The sequence below is a fragment of the Amborella trichopoda genome, chromosome 12 (assembly GCF_054954075.1).
Source record: "Amborella trichopoda isolate Santa Cruz 75 chromosome 12, AtrichopodaSantaCruz75HAP2 v2.0, whole genome shotgun sequence".
Taxonomy (NCBI): domain Eukaryota; kingdom Viridiplantae; phylum Streptophyta; class Magnoliopsida; order Amborellales; family Amborellaceae; genus Amborella; species Amborella trichopoda.
This window is the reverse complement of record NC_142347.1, coordinates 30170083-30188134: the sequence shown is the minus strand read 5'-3', so window position 1 is coordinate 30188134 and position 18052 is coordinate 30170083. Positions and strand designations below refer to the sequence as shown.

At 39.3% G+C, this 18052-nt stretch overlaps 1 protein-coding gene across 13 annotated transcripts in view; it reads right to left on the bottom strand.

The window, feature by feature from the left end:
• The window catches only part of LOC18438527 (ENHANCED DISEASE RESISTANCE protein (DUF1336)), a 112309-nt gene that overhangs the window by 15644 nt on the left and 78613 nt on the right, over positions 1 to 18052 (bottom strand). For all 13 annotated transcript variants that reach the window (XR_016046037.1, XR_016046039.1, XR_016046038.1 and 10 more), the window contains one exon: positions 10713 to 10760. Coding sequence is in view for 10 of the 13 variants with exons in the window: in XM_088853986.1 (XP_088710112.1) it covers positions 10713 to 10760 (48 nt within the window). In the remaining 3 variants the exon portion in view is untranslated. The remainder of the gene's footprint in view (positions 1 to 10712; positions 10761 to 18052) is intronic.

The window sequence follows — 18052 nt, the reverse complement described above, 5'->3', positions numbered from 1 at the left end:
AAATTTGGGTGGTGACAGCGCCACACCGTTGCTTCATCCATCAAAGCAGCCCTTTTAGCCGGGTGATCAGTTGCCATATTGCCTCCCCTAAAAGTATGAAGGATTTGCCCCTGATGGCCTGCAAGGATGTGAGCTTGGCTTTTCAGTTGGCCGAGACCATGCGCAGTTTCCATGGAGGCTTACATCACTGACTTAGGGATTCAACAAGAAATTCAGAGTCACACTTAGGGGTACATAGTGAAGCTTCCTTGCAAGATAGATGCCCAAGTCCAATGCCTGAAATTCACCAGCATTATTGGAGTTGTTACCCAAGGGAGCTGCAAAGGCTGCAATTAAACCGCCTACATCATTTTTGATGATTCCACCACAACCAGCGACGCTGGAATTTCGTAAGGATGAACCATCTATGTTGAGCTTGAAATGATCTGGAGGAGGGAATGACCATGCGACCTGGATACTGCAAGGGGGGCCTTCATACGCCATTGTAATCCAAGATTGTTGGCCACATTGAAGTCTGATGGATGAAAGGCTCATTCTTTAACTTTAGCGAGTGAGCTGACTATGTGAATAATCCGCTGTAGAAGATGCCCCCTCGACGTCTTCTTCTCATCATGCATGCGTGAATTCTGCTCCATCCAGAGGCACCGAATGGAGATTGAGAAGACAGATAACCATACATATTCCATACCTATGGATTTAAATCTGAATTGAATCCAATTAGCCATCATTCAACATGACAACAAGCATGGATTGGCAGCAAGGAGTAAACTGAATGACCAAAGCATCGGTTGCTTCCACTTGTGGCCTTCTTCGACCGACAGACAAGGAAGCCCTCTTCTTCTCTTCATGAGGGCTGCCTGCCCCGTCCCGAATGGACGAACAGGAAGAAGGGAGGGAGGGGACAAAAGAAGACAAATAGGGAAGGAAAGTTCTTCTCTGGGAGTTTCGGAGATGCATATGAAGTAAGTAAGATGGATCTTGCCTAACCTACGAGCTACGGTAAGATTGACTCGGCGGGCCATAGTAATTTGCTAAAAAATTAACCTTTTGCTAAATCTAGAAAGAATAGATCTCCAAATAACCTGCAAGAAAGAGCACTGAGTAATAATATGGTTAGTAAACTCTTCTTCTGAAGGCAAAGAGGGCATCTGGAGACTAAAGGTAAGAACTTTGATTGGACCAAACCTGTATTCGATAAATGAGAATGCAATGCAAGCCAGGAAAACCATTTTGTTCTTGGATGAAATGATCAAGACCATAAAGCCTTGAAAACTAGTTGTACATGAGCATTCTGTCAAATATATTCCCATGCACTTTTAACTGAAAAAATGCCATCTGTTGAATAAATCCACAGCAATTTATCCTTGAGGGGGCATATTGGTAGAATATACGAAGACATCTCCTCCCAAGCCAAAATGAGGGAACTAGAGTACCGAGGGGTGGGGGATGGGAGAGCTCATTTCCCTCCACATAATTCAACACCTAGAATCCCATACCTCCCACAATGATCTCTCTGGCAACCATGGATCAGCCCATGAAACTATCATCTTATCGTCACTGACTACCCACATGACATTGTTCTGTAATATATTAATGGCTAAAGCAATTCCCTGCCAGGCTTGCGAGCAAGTCCTTGATTGGAAATACTACACCGAAAAACACAAAAAATATCAATGTTTGAAAAATCTGGCCAGGATAAAGGACGGATTGGAGGCGACCCGCCATGCTAATTTCATCATTCTAGCCATGATGCAATCTTGAACATGTCGAATCCCCAATCCCCCTTCATCAAATTTTAGACATATTGTGCTCCAATTAACCAAGTGTAACTCCTTGATATCAGAAGATCTTGCCCATAGAAAATTGCATTGCAAGCACTCAATAATATTGGAAGTATGCCATGGGAGATAAAAATAAAGCAGTTAGTAGATGGACTATGCACTGAGGACAAACTCTTTTTCTACGAGACTAAAAGACACATACTCTGACTCCATAGTCGATAGTGCAATGACGTTCTGTTTCTTTTGAGCAACAAGAAACAACTCCACTGGCACGTGTGAAGTTATACTCAGATGTAGACTTCATCTCATTTGGACCAGTCTGATAGTCCGCATTTGAGTATGTCTGTATCTGAATATCCGAGCATCCATAAGTGAGCACAAGATCAACGGTCGCCTTTAAATATCACAACACTCTCTTTACTGCGTTCCAATGCTCCATGACTGAGTTATTCGAGACATGCTAATCCTGCTCATCATAAACAATACATCAGGTCACGTCCCCAACATAACATACATCAGCAAACCAACTGCACTTTTGTATGGAAGTTTCTACATGCATGGCTTCCTTCCTTTGAACTGGTGGGAGACATGGCTAGGCTTAACTTGGTCTTCTTATCAATTGAGCTCAATATGGGCCTATAGTTCTCCTTCCCAAATCTTTCAAGAATCTTTTTGCAATACATTTTTTGTGATGACTAGATGGTTCTCTCTCTTCTTTTTCTCATGATCTTGATAACCAAAATAAATAAAACCTCTCTAAGATCTTTCATATCAAAGTGATGTCACAAGAAGCCTTTTGTTTCCAAAATGAGTTATTGAACGATTAGTTATAAGCATGTCATTCACATATAGAGAGATGAGTAATACATCACTCCCACTGACCTTGACAAATATATAATAATCCTTCTAGTTTGGTACAAAACCAAAGGTCTCCTGAAACTTGATGTTCCACCGCCTCAAAGCTTGCTTTAGGCCATAAAAGAGTCCGCAGATTACACACTACGTGTTCCTTTCCTTTCTATGTTAAGCCCTTTGGTTGTTTCATATAGTATTCTGCTTCTAACTCCCTTTTCAAAAAGGCTGTTTTCACATCCATCTAATGAAGTTCGAAGTCGAAAAGGGCTGCTATGGCTATTAGGATTCTAATGGATTAAAAATTGGCCACAAGGGAGAACGTCTCATTACAGTCTATTCCTTCTTTCTGAGTGAACCCCATGGCTACTAATCTAGCTTTATATTTCCCTAGTTTCCCTTCCGTATTCAGCTTCTTTTTTGAAGGTCCATTCACAACATATATGTTTTATCATGAGGTAGAGTTATTAGGTCCTAGACATGGTTCTGCCTAATGGAGATGGGTTTATCAATCATGGCTTCTTTCCACTGGTTCTTTTCTATACAGGTTATCGCTTCTTGATAGGAACAAGGTTCATATAAAAATTCTTCTTCAATCCGCTCATAATACCCTCTTAGGAAGGTGAAGAATTCAAGTCTTCTCCAAATACAATTATTTCTCCTAGGACGAGGCGGTTGGATCCCGGTTCTCACCAGTGTCAATCACTATCTCATAAAACCTAGCTTGCTTATGAGTGCCATATGCTTCGAGGAATTCATCCCCAAAGAAGTAGGCAACCCTACTTTCCAACACAACCGTTGTATCTAGCTTGTAAAACCGGCATCCCTTACCATGTTGTGGCAATCTTATGAAGATGCAGTAAATGCTTTCAAGTTCTACTTTTGTCCTATTTTGTGGGGGTATTAAGACATCAGCTGAGCATCCTCACACTCTTAGGCAGTTAAGTGACGGAGCACGACTAGTGAAAAACTCACGGAGTTAGTAGGACAAATTTAGTGGGAGTTCGGTTAAGAAAGTAATTGATTCTCAAAACTACTACTCCCTCTATGGAGAGTTTAGCATATCCCATCATGCTTCTCACCATCGCCACCAAGTTCCTATTCCATCTCTCGGCTACCCCATTTTACTGAGGAATGTATGGCATGGTAGGTGTATGATACCATACTCAGTACAAAACTCCTTAGAATGTTGTGAGGAATACTGAACTCCTCTATCGGCTCTAAGGATTTTAATTTTTTGGTTAGTTCGGTTTCTACTCCAACTTTGTACTCCTTGAAATGGTCTAGGGTTTCTGATTTTTCATTCAAAAAGTACACATGGCCAAATCGGGAGCAGTCATCAATGAAAGTGATAAAGTACCTCTTACGCCCTCAGTGGCCAAATTCATAGGTTCACAAATCACTCTAGACATTTAATACATTGGTTGCTCTTTGAGCTTTAGTGAAAGGTTTTTTAACTAGCTTTCCTTATACACGACTCACACACTTTGGTCAAATCCCCACTAAGGTTTTTCAGTAATCCTTCTCTCTATAATCTCTGCATCCTCTTATAACTAACATGCCCCAATCTCGTAAGTCATATGCATCATCAACATCATCGTAACTCAAGACATAAGAAATAAAATTTTTTGTTGCAACTGAAAGGAAACCATCTACAAGCAGATCATTTATCACAATTTCGTTGCCCAATTTAACTTCCATGCTATTGCCAATAAATATGTTGGAATATACTGCCTTAGCAATTCTAGAGACCAAAAACAAACTCGTTCTCATATCTGGAGCATGAAGAGTTTGCTTTAAGACCATGCACTTGCCATTTTCTAACTTAAGGACATAATCACCAATACCCAATATCTCTGCCTTCTGATTACCACCCATAAAAATATGCAGGTCTCCTGAGGCAGCATGCTTAAAGATTCTGAATCCATCCTTGGTGCTAGACACATGGGCAGTAGAACCCCGGACAACACCATGAGTCCTTATAGGGTCAGCTAGCATGGTCTCAAGGACCACACAAGAATGCTCCTTGCAAGCCCCGGGATTCGAATTCTTTGGGGCTTTGCAATGTCGCAATGTGCCCATACTTGTAGCAATTTATACTTTTTTTTTATAATGTTCACAATTGTATTGATAGAGTAAGGAGCAACAGTGTAAAACATGTGTGTATAAACATATTTACAAGCTCAGGCATGCTGGCTTAGCAGTTGCCTTTACAAAACCCAGGAAGGGGTTAAAAGTTAACCCATAAAAGCTCTATAGTGACACAATTAGAAGGGAGGTAAAAGACTTCTAAGTAGCCAGAGGATTGAGGCTTGCACCATCCCTAGCTAAGTTGTCAGCAGCAGCGTTTGCTTCCCTAAAAATGCGTCTCCAAGTAATTCTTAAGGATCCAGTGATGAAAGATATTTCATCGAACATAGGCTAAAGTCTCCATGGGCAAGGAGCAAGCCTTGAAGCCCAGGTAATTACATTACAGAAGTCTCCTTCAGCCCCCAAATCCAGGTTCCAGTTTAGTTAGAATTCCAAAGGCCTTTGAGCAAAGCCAGAGCCTCCGCATATGTGGAATCTCATAAGCCAATTCGTGAATAGTATGAAAGGATGGTGTAGCCTTCAGAATTTCTGCAGAGGCCGCCAATGCCAGATGGACTAGGGGGTTACCGAGGGAGCAGCCATCAAAGTTAAGCTTTAAGTGGCCTACTTCAGGGGCTCCACAGAGAAGAGCTCAGTATCCTCTAGGCCCTGGGATCCATAAAGTATGCTAGTTGTGGAAGAGGTTGGAAGAGGAGAAGCTTCCGAGGGTAAAGGGTAATGTGGTTCCTGGTCCAAAATGACACAAGAGTGCGAAATTTTTCAAGCAAAGAGAGAATGGAGGCCTTTTCCCCCAGAAAGATGCGACGATTTCTTTCGAGCCAAAGTGTCCATAAGATTGCTAAAATCGAAGCTCTCCACAGGAAATAGCTAGTGCTTGTCCAAGCAGTATGTAGGCAAGAAGCAAAGAGATGAGGAATAGACTGAAGGGTAACCCAGGTCCAGTTGAAAAGGTGTAGTACGTAGAACCATAGAGCAAAGACAGTGTCGCAGTGAATGAATAAGCGGCCATTAGTTTCTTCCTCCTTCAATCACAACACACATCTATTGGGTAGAGGGATTCATTTCTTTTGGAGTCCATCAAGAGTGAGAGCTCTTTCATGTAAAGTGACCCAATTAAAAAATAGGACCTTGGGTGGAATAGACGGGAACCATGCTTTAGCAGCAATGGAGAAAGAGGCAGCAGAAGAGGAAAGAGAAGGATGGATAACTTGGTAGTAGGAGGATATGGAGAATATCCTAGATGCATTTGGGAACCATATGATTTTGTCCACTCCAACCAGCAAAATGCATAATTAAGCAAGGATGGAGGATAAAGCCGTGAAAGCACTAATTTCATCCTTAGTGAGGAGTCTTCAAAAGTTTGGGTTCCAACTGAAGTAGTATCGAGGGAATCACTCAAGGTACATAAAATAAAAAATTTACAAGAACTTCACATAATCTTTCATTTCACCTTGGGAAAAGCCCTACTTAATACAAACTATAAGAACAAACTTTACAATAGTCTTCAACAATAACTGTGCCCTTATAATTTGAGCATATCTTTTTACAATTCAAATGAAATAAAATACTTCACAGTAAAGACTAAAGTAGCATTGTGCATGAGCTTAAAGTATTCAATGGGAAATCGATTTCTAAACAACCACCGTGCCAACACCGCAACGGTATAATTACAACCCTTGACTGTCACTCACTTTCGATAGCATAAGAAGGGTATGGTTTCGATCTAAACTCGGGAAGCAACTATCTTACCACCACATTACAGAGTTCTCATTCTCATATAGATCCCAAAAACAATATAACATTGGGCATAAGACCATGTGAAACAAAGGGGGGAGAATTCGGAGCCAAAATGGGCTCGAAATAGAATAGTTTCAGCTCTAAGGTTTGGTTCAAAGGTCCAAACCACTATGGGTCAAAATGGCTAAGATTGGTGCATGGAGCTAAAGAAGAGGTTACTGTTATGCTTCATATGTTAACATTTCCAGCAACATTGAAGTCCCAATAGTTTGTACAAGATAACATAAAACTACATCAACAAATGCACAAAATGGAAAGGCCTTTTATCTCTAAAACTTACGCACTTGAAGAGAATACTATGAATGAGAGTTGCTTACTTTTGTCACAAATTCCAGCAGCATTTGATTGACATAACAGCAGCCAAACTTTGGAATAACAACAGCCAAACTTTGGCATAACAGCAGCCATGACTCAATAGGCGTTCCATGATGAGGCAATGAACATTATGCCTTCATCATGGGGTCATGAGCTAGCAACTATGAAAGGGGTAGGCAACACGAGAGTTTTGAAGTAGAAGAGAGAGTATTTTGAGTGGGGCATGACGCCTTGAGGAGAAGAGATAGAGAGTTCACAATGAAAATCAACAAACTTAAAGAGTCAAGTGGGAAGATGTCTTTTTATAGACTTTTCATGTGGGGCATAAACCTTATATTAGATCTCAACCACCCATAGAGTGATCCAAGGGTTGAGAGAGGCTAAAGACCTAGACTATTCAATCACCAATGATGGCTATCACATGGATGGTGATGAATGACTATACCTTTATCACCATATCCACATAACACCTTAAATTTCCAACAATATCTTAAGTGCCCTTAATCCCTATTCTTCAAAATCAATAAATCTCCACCATACATCTTTCAATCATCAAATCTCCACCTTTGATCTCATAAGACATTTATAAAACCCTAATGGGGGTGGCGTGTCACCCCTTAGCTCATTAGTTATGAAATCATGTAACACACTTAAGCTTCATGAAATGTCATTATCAAGGAGGGACATTACATCACCTTATGTCATGGTATGTCCCCCTCATCCTCGTCACACCAATCAAATCCCTCCATTTCAAATATCTAAGGGATCTTCAAATCATAAATTTAGGAGTTTAATTAGTTTATGAAAATGTGAAATCTCTAATCCCACATGTTAATATGCACATGTCACCACAAATGTGATTCAGGCATGTGCCATAAAACATATTATTCTTATCTGTTATGTGTCATATCCAAACAAGGGTCCCACGTTTAGGTTTAGGGTTTCCATGTCATGCCCAATGATGTGGTTGCCCCGTGGGATGCATGTGCGGCACACATTGGCCCTTTGTGTGCCACACGCCACATGTGTAGACAAAGCATTTTTCCTTTGACATGAGAAAGAGGAGAGTACTACTAGCTAGGGCAGCATTAATAAGCGTTAATCTACCAGCGGGAGAGAGAAATCTCTCTTTCCACCCAGCCAACCTACTATCAAACTTGTCAATGACTGAACTCCACTGATTTAGCCTCGAAAGGCCAACGCATAAAGGAAGGCCTAGGTAAGAGAATGGGAAGTCCTCGCCTGTACATCCCCATCCATCAGCAAAACTTTGAACTAAGGTACTCTCTAGGCAGACGCCCATCATTTTATTCTTTGCCATGTTTGCTTTGAAGCCAGAGGCACTTATTGCAATTATTAATACAGGATATTCTTTAAATCCTTCCTTTTCTTAGATCCTTGATTCCCTTTATAATTTTCACCTCTCTTATCCTTATTCTTAGTGAACCCTCAAACCTCTCGGTTCATAGCATGGCCTAAGAACCTCGCCTCATGCAATCGGGGTTATTTAGGCTTATCCAGATTCCAGTACATAGATTTTGGCAGCCTTAGTGTTCCTGGTCACTCCCATTGCGACCTAGAACTATGCGAACAACCCACAAGCCTTGAATGGCCATAGATCCAACAACATTGATCCTTGGACCTGCTTGCGTCTTCTAAATGTGGGAAGCACCTATGCCATAACCCTCTATCAAAACTGAGGCTAAGAGAATGAAAAAACTACGGTTTCTTTTCGACCCTTTAAAACTGAGACCACCACAGAAAAGTCGATTGGGGTGCCTCCTTTGAAGCAAGCTAGGGCGGAGTGCCACCCTCTTATTGGGCCATCAACTATCCTGAGAGTGAGAGAGAGAGAGAGAGAGGTCTATGCAAATACAGATGGATAGGAATGAAGGGGGTTCCCTCCTTATATAGGCCCACATGGCCTATAGGACTCAAATTTGACCAAGAAGTCCTAAGTATTATGTGAGGTGAAGAGAGGATTAAATCTGAGCATCCATTCCTTAGATCTGCCATGATCAAGGAGGAATCCTAGAACCATTTTCCCTCAGATCCTCGACTAATATCTACCTTTATGACCTTCCATAAATCCAATTTAATTTGGACTCTGTCACATAAATATAACTTCAAATTATTTTCGAAATATGAAGTCAAGAGGAAGATCTCAATTCAAAGTAAAAAATATATCTTCTAACGAACTAAAACCTTCCCATTGAGATTTTCTTAACTAACTCCCAACATAATATGAGTACTATGAGGCGTCAGTTTAATGCGGGGTGTTTGACCCTTGTAGGCCCCACATCCCACCCCATGTGGGGATTGGGTGCATGGCTCCCCCACATGGTCCACTCCATAAACATGACTCTAGAAAGATAAGAAGTTCCAAAACTTGCCTTTTTAGGGATTTTAATGAATAATATTAAACTATAAAACTCTAAGAATATAAGCATAAGTTAGAAAATTTATACTCCTAGGTTCAAAATTTTTAAAAACACATTAAAACAAATCAAGAAGCGAATTAGTACCAATGGGTTAGGAAAAGTGACATATAAAACGCAATCCGCCCATGCTAAAAATTTTGATATACAACTATCTTCTTAAACAAACCCAAAGGGACCCATGACCCACAGTCAATCACAGGAGTTCCTGATTGGCTCGTGAAAGTAGGCTAATAGATAGCGAAAGTACGAATCTAGTGTGTGGAGTTCAGGTTCCCCCTTAAGAGCAAGTCGTATCTATGTGGATGCACACACACATCACTACAACCAATCGGGGCACTCTCTTATACATATGTACAAGGTTCCCTTTCTTTAGAGATGCTTCCCAAAATGCGGCTGTCATGTGTACACATCGTATAGTGGTTGTTGAGGATTTGGCACTTGCCCTCATAGTATTGCAACCTAATGGAAGAATCCCAACAGCTTCCAGGTTTTCATTAGCATCGTTTGGCATCTCTTCATCCTCAATAAGGGATGACCTACTGAAAACAGTAGTGCCTATGCCCAGGGATTCTGGGTTTTTACCAATGACGTTGGACCATAAACCGCCCAACCTCAAGGCCAGTCCAACAAGACTCCCATTGAAGTGTGAACATCCATTATAAAAATATTATTTTAAAGATGCTCTCAAGGCCTTTAAAGGCCACAAATTCCAATTGTTTCAATCCTTTCTTTAATACTATGTTAAGATTAAAAGAGAAGAGAGAAAAAATATTCAAGCACACAAAGGGTAAGATATAGATGCCTTTCTGATTGCATAAATCATGAGGCAATGCATACAAGTTGCAACTATCATGCATACAGGTTACAACAGAAAAAGCATCCAGACATACAAGGATATTATACAAATTTGGTGCAGATTGGGTGTCCAAAAATGCATGGATTCTTGGTCTATGTGCCTTGCCATCACATGGATATTTTCTTGATTTGAGGTCCATGATAGTTACTATAGGTTCCTTTAATTGGCATGGGGTCCATAATAATCACTACGCAGGCTCTTAATAGGCGAGGGCCCCATAATAGTCACTAGCAGATTTCCATAATAAGCAAGGGACCAATAATAGCAACTACAAGAGCAAACGAACTAATTTTCTGAAACAAAATAGGACAAGCTTTGCTTGATTTTGTAGTGCCAACTACAAAATTATGCAGGAGAAATGACCTATTGTAAATCTTTTTTCTTTTTTTGTGTTCTAGATTTACTTGCAGTTGCATTATATATATCACGAATAGGATTTCGAGGTCAAGAGAATTGACATATCTAATAATGATACCCTTGTGAATATTGTGAATCCCTTCGAACATGAAAGCTGAAATAAAAAAGAAGAAATAGAAGCTTTCACTATCTTTTGATAAGTAAGCTTTGTGAACCACTTACCTCTAGATTTACAACAAAGATAAAGGGGAGCTTCTTTCCTGCATTGGACTGACAACGAAAGAATGTTAGGACAGAAGCACTAAAATTCAAATCATATTGGACAACTACCAAATATATAATACAATCCAAATTAGATAGTAACATACAAAGTCAAGACGTGTAGGTCTTACATTAATGCGAATTACCATAGAGATGATGTAGCATAATGATTAAAATTTATGAAAATGAGCATCGTATATTGGTTCACATCTTTAGATTACTCTTTCCAGCTGGTTGATCCATTATACAAGTAGAAGCAAAACCCAAATTCATTCTTACGAATCAGGAATGGATTTGTACTTGAACAGACAATTGCTTCAGCAATCAGCATTACGCAATCAGTATTTGCCTTTTTGTCCATTCACATAAAAGGGATTAACTCCAGATTTTAAGAATTGTAAAAGTCATTTTTATTTCAGTTTAACATGGAAATAGTGCCAATGTTAGAACATGGGAAATTATAAGTCTGAGAACCTCATATGGCAAAACCAACAGTGCCTACGTCCAGTTTCCAACAACAAGTCAACAACAATAGTTTTGGAGCCTGCAGCTCAATTTCTGAACATCTAAATGCATTTTTTGTGTACATCCTAGAAAGCTACTCATGCAACTAATGATTAACATGTCATAGATGTAAATTGAAAAACTTTTTAAATTTTACCAGGCAGAAATGAGTAAAAATGGCAATTTTGGTCAAACTGAGCATATCTTCTGGAAAATCTTAATTTGGGGCTGTTATTAAAAAAAGAAAGTTCACAAGAAGAAGAAGAAAAGAAAAGAAAGGAAGATGCACGATGAGACGAAGAGGAGAAACAAGAGCAAGAGAGAGAGAGAGAGAGAGAATGAAATGAGAGAGAGAGGGTTGTGGCATGGAGGAGATCAAGTTCCCTTAGGGTTGAGTTTGAAAGGAGTGGCTATGTGGAATTTAAGTTATTAAATTCAAAAAATTTCTTTTTCTTTTATTCAATATAACTGAATTCCACTTATATGGGCCACTATACACTGCTGTAAATTAAATTTAAAACCCTAAACACAACCTACGATTTTTATTTTTACTGCCAAAGTAAATAAAAAACAACCAGTAGAAAAAACTAATGTTCCATTGTGATTTTAAATACAAAAAATGTTCCTGAAATTAACAAAAAATACGAAATATGATTGAAAAATAATAAAATCTACTAGGAAAACTTACTAGAAGATGCCTGGAGTTACCCTCACAAGGCTTGATACACCCCGCATCTGCTTCCCTGACGAATGGAGCCCTTTCATCTTGCTGAAATTTCAATGATGGGAAGCTTTCATAGGCAATATTTCTTACTCTAGGGTTTTAGATAGCATGGAAACCTAACTAGGGTTTGTAAGAACCCTTATAAACAAATTCGGGCTGGACTTGACGGCATAGAATCCTCCATAGGTCGGTATACCCCTTTTTCTTCTCCAAACAACAAAGCCCTAATTAGGATTTCAATGTGCCACCTTTTGTCTTATCAAAATCAAAATTTGCATGGCATGACCCTTTTTGGAAGGGGGAAAGTGAAAACGAGTTTTTAATGAAGAGAGTGAGAGACTTGGTCCATGGAGGAGAGAGAAATATGAAAATTAAGAGAGTGGGTCAAAATGGTGTTTAAATAAAAAGAATTCATTCTCCTATTTGGATAAGAATTCTTCCTCAAGTATTGCCTATCCAATGATACAGCTTGAAGAATAGGAACTTAGGAAATCTGTGGGGTGAGAGAGAACAAATTTGAGCCACCCATCACACAAATCAACTACCATGATTTTAGGAGGATTGTTGGGAACCTTATCCCCTTATAATATGACCCAAGTCAATATTTAAATTAAAATAATTATAACCAATCCAAAACTTTCCTAATATCTTTCCAAAATCTCTAGGAAGTCAAAATAATTAGAGTCAAAACAAACTCCTAATTAAAACATCGTTTAACATTAAAAAGATTCCCCGAAAATAACCTTTAACAAAAAAAGAAACGTCACATAAATAAAAGAAAGGGAGTGTGCCACCCAAGAGAGATTAAGTGGTCCCCACAATGGCCCACGTCCCACCCATAAGTGGCACACATGTGGGGCTAGATCTTGGGCCCCACATGAGCCCTTTTAAATTTTAGAAATAACAAAAGTTCCCTTTTGAAAGATTTTACAGCATAAATAAATTTTTAAACTTCCGGAAGCAACCCAACAAAGATCCATGCCCACAATCTCAATGCAGGGGCTCATGGTTGATTTGTCAAATTTGGACAACAGTCTCAATTCACTATTGTTTTCTCACCCAACCCATCAAAGACCCATGGCCCACAGTCTCAATGCAGGGGCTCATGCCTGATTTGTCAAAGTTAGACAACAAATAGTGGGACGATAACTTGTCACTACAATTCAAAGGGGGTTCTCCATTCATATGTACACATTTCCCTCTACAAGCTGCTTTCAAATAATGTACGTATACATGCCGTGCGGAAGTCTGTTGAGTTGTGCTATCACAGGGCTACAACTGCACACAGGAGACCACACAGTTGTCCTGGGCTACAAACATCATCTATGGGCATCTCTCTGACCTCAATAAGGGATGACCCACTGTAAACCCTTCTCGGTGGTGCCACATGCCCAAGGGTAAGGGTTTTGGACATAACCAGGGTCATAAACCACCCAACATATGTCCAATCAACACACACACCCCCACTGAAGTATATATTCCCCTATAAAGTTATCATTTTTATAAGCTCTTTAGGCCTAAGGCAACAAAACCCAATAGAGTTGTCCCCAAGAACCTCTTAATGTATCTATACCAATGTTGATTCAAATTACAATAATGCCCCTTGTAAGTAATTTAATGAAACCTAGAAACCTAATGTCCTAATGTTTATAGAAAGGACAAAGATACCCACACTGCAGAAAACACTCATCACACCATAAACTAAATTAATATTTAACACTCCCCCACAAGCTCAAGAATAGATATCACCCATGCCCAACATAGAACATATTTGCCGACTGTGGTTATGACCAAGAGCCTTGGTGAATATATCAGCCAATTGATCCTTTAACTTCACATATGGAGTTGTAATCAAATTTCCATTTATTTCGAATAAAATGGTACTCTAGTGATATGTATGGCTGCTTGAATGTCACAGAGCATTTTCATTAGCTCAGTAACAAAGAATATTATTTCCTGCATCAAGGTTTTTAGTCACATCAGTTCATATGCAGTGTGAGCCATTACTCTATATGTACATTATTTGAATAGCTAAATCTATCCTTTCGTTTTACTCTATATGTTAGCCATTCTATCCTTTCTTTTCTTGCCACTCATCCATCTCAACATCCTCATCTCAGCTACACCAATCCCATGTATATGTTGTTTCTTGGCAGCCCAATATTCCGCTTCATAGAGCATGGCTGGTCTTACAACCATCGTATATCTTACAACCATCCTATAAACCTTCCGCTTTAATTTCATTGGTATGCGGTGACCACATAAAACTCTGGATGCACATCTCCACTTTACCTACCTAGGTCATTCTATGCACGACATCTTCCTCAATCCCTCCGTTCTCATAGATTATCAAACTAAGATATCAAAAATAATCTCTTTTAGGTAATTCTTGGCCATCAAACTTAACTACTTCCTCATTTCTATTTCTATTATTACTAAACATGCATTCCATAGATTCTTAGTCCAACTAATTTTGAAACTATTAGCTTCTAGAACATCCCTCTAAAGTTCTAACTTTGTGTCGACTCTGAGCTCTATAAGGACCCCAACATCTGAATGAACAACTGTAAAACACTTATACCTTCATTTATCGACTCTAGGGTGAAAATAAATCCTATGATGCTAGCCTAACTCACAAGCCTCACACTCTAGGGTTGATACAGACTTTAATGAAGGAAATAACAACTGCACATTATTGATAGATGGATAGCCAAGCTGCAATGCCATTGATGAGGGGAAACAATGGAATGAAAAGCAACACCAAACTACGATTGAGATAGTAAAGTCCACCAAACTCACGACTACCACCAATCATCTTCTTCATCTTTAGATCCTGAAAAACACAATTTAAAGGATAGAAAGTCGCTAAAACTAAATAAATTCGGTTACTTTACTGACTGATAGCAAGCCAAATGAAAACTTTGGAACATAAAGAATAGATGACAATGAAAGTGAAGTAGGACAAACAATGCCTTTACCATACACACTCGATAAAGGACCATCAACTAATGCAATAGAAGCAGTGGAATCTAATTGATTGAAAACACGTAAGACTCACCAGTCATATGATTAGAGGTTCTTGAATCAGTGGCCTCAGGAGATGGCCTCTGAGATACAAAGAATGTAGAAATACATATATTTGCCAAGGTGGCAGTGGAAGAAGAGGGATGAGTATATTGCTGTTGACTATTCTTGATTTGCTTATAGTCATCTTCATGCGAGAGGAAAACTGAGTCATTGGCAGAATTAAGAGCCTGATTCGGATCACTGGAGCCAACTAGATGCATATCATCACTCTCAGAAACAAAGGCCGCCTAAGTGGCCCAAGCGGGCTTACCAAACTTATACCAACATTTTCAACCGTGTGGTTGGTCCGTCCACAGTGGGTGCACTTCCCATTACCTCAACCTTTTACCACGATCTCCCCCTAAATCCCAACCATGTCCTTTATTACAACCACCATAACCTGTACCAATACCCTTGCCCGTGGAGGAAGTCAAGGAAGATCCACAACTAGTACTGACAGCCAATGGAGTAGTAGGTATAGTGACCCCTTGAAGATAGGAGTCCACTTTGTTGAGAGAAGGAAGGTTAGTGCTAGTTATGATCTGCTCACAAACGGAAGGGTACTCAAAACTAAGGTCAGACATGAATTTTATTGTTGGAGTTATGTGGCCATTTAAAGGCCTTATGAGAGCATGTAAAACTATGACTATATTGATGTGATAGCTGCAGTGGAAGTGTAGTCTAGATGGAATGTGTGGTATGGTCCAGGGTGGATTTTGAGGTATCACTGATGCTGTGACTCACCTGAGTTTTGACGATCTATGGTTCAGGTTGATGTCTATAAACACGTAGCCCTGGGCCTTGGTGCACAACCGATAAGGGTTTCGATGTGAGTTCATCCCATGAGGTATTGTACTAGAATGGGGCTTGGATGGAACCTGTAATTCATGGGCTAGGATTGTGCTTCCTTCATTTGTTAGCAGAATTTGGTAGTCCAAGCATGAACCCTTGCGAAGGGCTGTGGGTCATGGGAACTGTTGGGTCAGTTTGAGAAGATGATAATGAGATGCAGTTTCTAGAAGGGATGAAGTACTCAGTACATTTGTAATATTCCTAACTCTTTAGATCCAATTCCCATCAAATCTTCTTAAGTATATTTATGTATGTTTTAATTATATTTTAGATAATTAGAGTGAATTTTTAGATCACTATGGATATTTTATTTTAGTGAAAAAGAATTTTTAATTAAAGTAAATTTTCTAGATTTATTTAATTCAAAGAGAAAGAAAAAGTATTTATTGGTTTTCTAAAATTTTTTTTGGGGTTGGGGGCCCACTAGGACTTTTGGCCCACCACATTTGAGCCCATTAGATGGGCCCACATAGCTCACTGTGTGTGGGATGCCCCACATATTCCATTATTTCTTTTTGGTGAGTGGATTTTGACGAAAGCCACCTACTTGTTTAGAAAATAAAAGGAAGGTTTATGGAATAAGGTTGAATGATTTAAAATAGGAAGGTGCAGAGATTGATTAAAACTAAATACATAGTATTTTCTCTACATAAATATTTGATGGGGAATAGAGTTATGAAAACTGAGGGGTAATAGTTCTAGCTCATTCCTTTAATCATAATGGACAGGCTAAGATCTCTTCACCCTATAGGTCTCCAAGATCTAGGTCAAGATTAAGTTTCATAATAATACAAAACCCTAGACCCCAAAAACCTTAGCATCCTCTCTATAATATATTTTCTATAAGAGGGTATTCTCTACACTCTGAAATTGGATTGGCCTCTCTCTCTCCCATTGGCAGGTATGCCCCACTCTCTCTCTTATTTCTCTCTTCTAGTTACGGTTTTGAGTTACCTTGAGACTACAGTAAACCTTAAGGGCCACGCCCATGCCATTAGAGGGTGTATTCTCTACACTTGTGAAATTGGATTGGCCTCTTTTTCTATCCCATTGGCAGGTATGCCCCACTCACTCTCTCTCTCTCTCTCTCTCTCTCTCTCTCTCTCATTTCTCTCTTCTAGTTAGGGTTTTGAGTTGCTTTGAGCCTATAGTAAACCCTAAGGGGGGCATGCCTAAGCCACTAGAGGGTGGCACGCCCTAGACTAGATGGTACCTGTGTTATTGCTTGTGTTATGAGATTGCTTACATCCCATGTCATGCTCTCAAGAGGTTTTGTATTTTGTTTAACTGTAAATAATTGCAATGATATGCAAGAGAAGATTCTAGATTGTATAAGGGTATATTTTATGAACAAAGTTGCAATTTTAAACACCTGTGTGTTCTAGCTAGTTTGAGTAAAAGAAAGAAAAGAAAAAATCCAATTGTATATACTTGACTAGATCACATTGTCCTACTTTCATTTACAACACTAAATTCTTCCCTTTGCTTCTTTAGGAGCTCCACATCATTTGATACGGGTTGACAAAAGTCTGTGTACTATAATAGTCACTAAGACTCTTGTCACCTAGCTATAAAGGAAACATGCTCCCATAGAGTTGATAAATTTGAGAGATATTTCTATCAGAAGGGTACATCTCATGAACATCATCCCGCAATTCCTTAGCAGTATCAAATATCATAACATTAGCCCTCACATGCAGTTCCATACTGTCGCACAACCAGGTTCTACTTTGATAGTTGTCCTTACACTACTATTCATATCCACTGTCTGACTCTTTTGGCCCATGTTTTAGTAAAAAAATTACATCTTACCCCTTCCAATACCTTTATAGACTGGGCCATAAGAGGTAATTAGGCCCATTTAATTTCACAGAAGTTGCTGGAATTCCTATCATGTGATTTTTGGTATTTGGTAGAAATTCCAGGCTTACTTTTTTTAACCATAAGGGTCAGACAATAACAGAAAAATGGGCACACAAGGATATATTAAGCCGAGCACTATTAGAAGCCTAAAACACTAAATTGGACCTTATAAATCCAATGAGTAACAAAACAACAGCTGGTTGCAAGGTAAAGGACAACACAACCAACAAGTTTTCAATCACTTATGGAGAGAATACTTATCACTCATGCATTAATGAACAAAACTTTATCT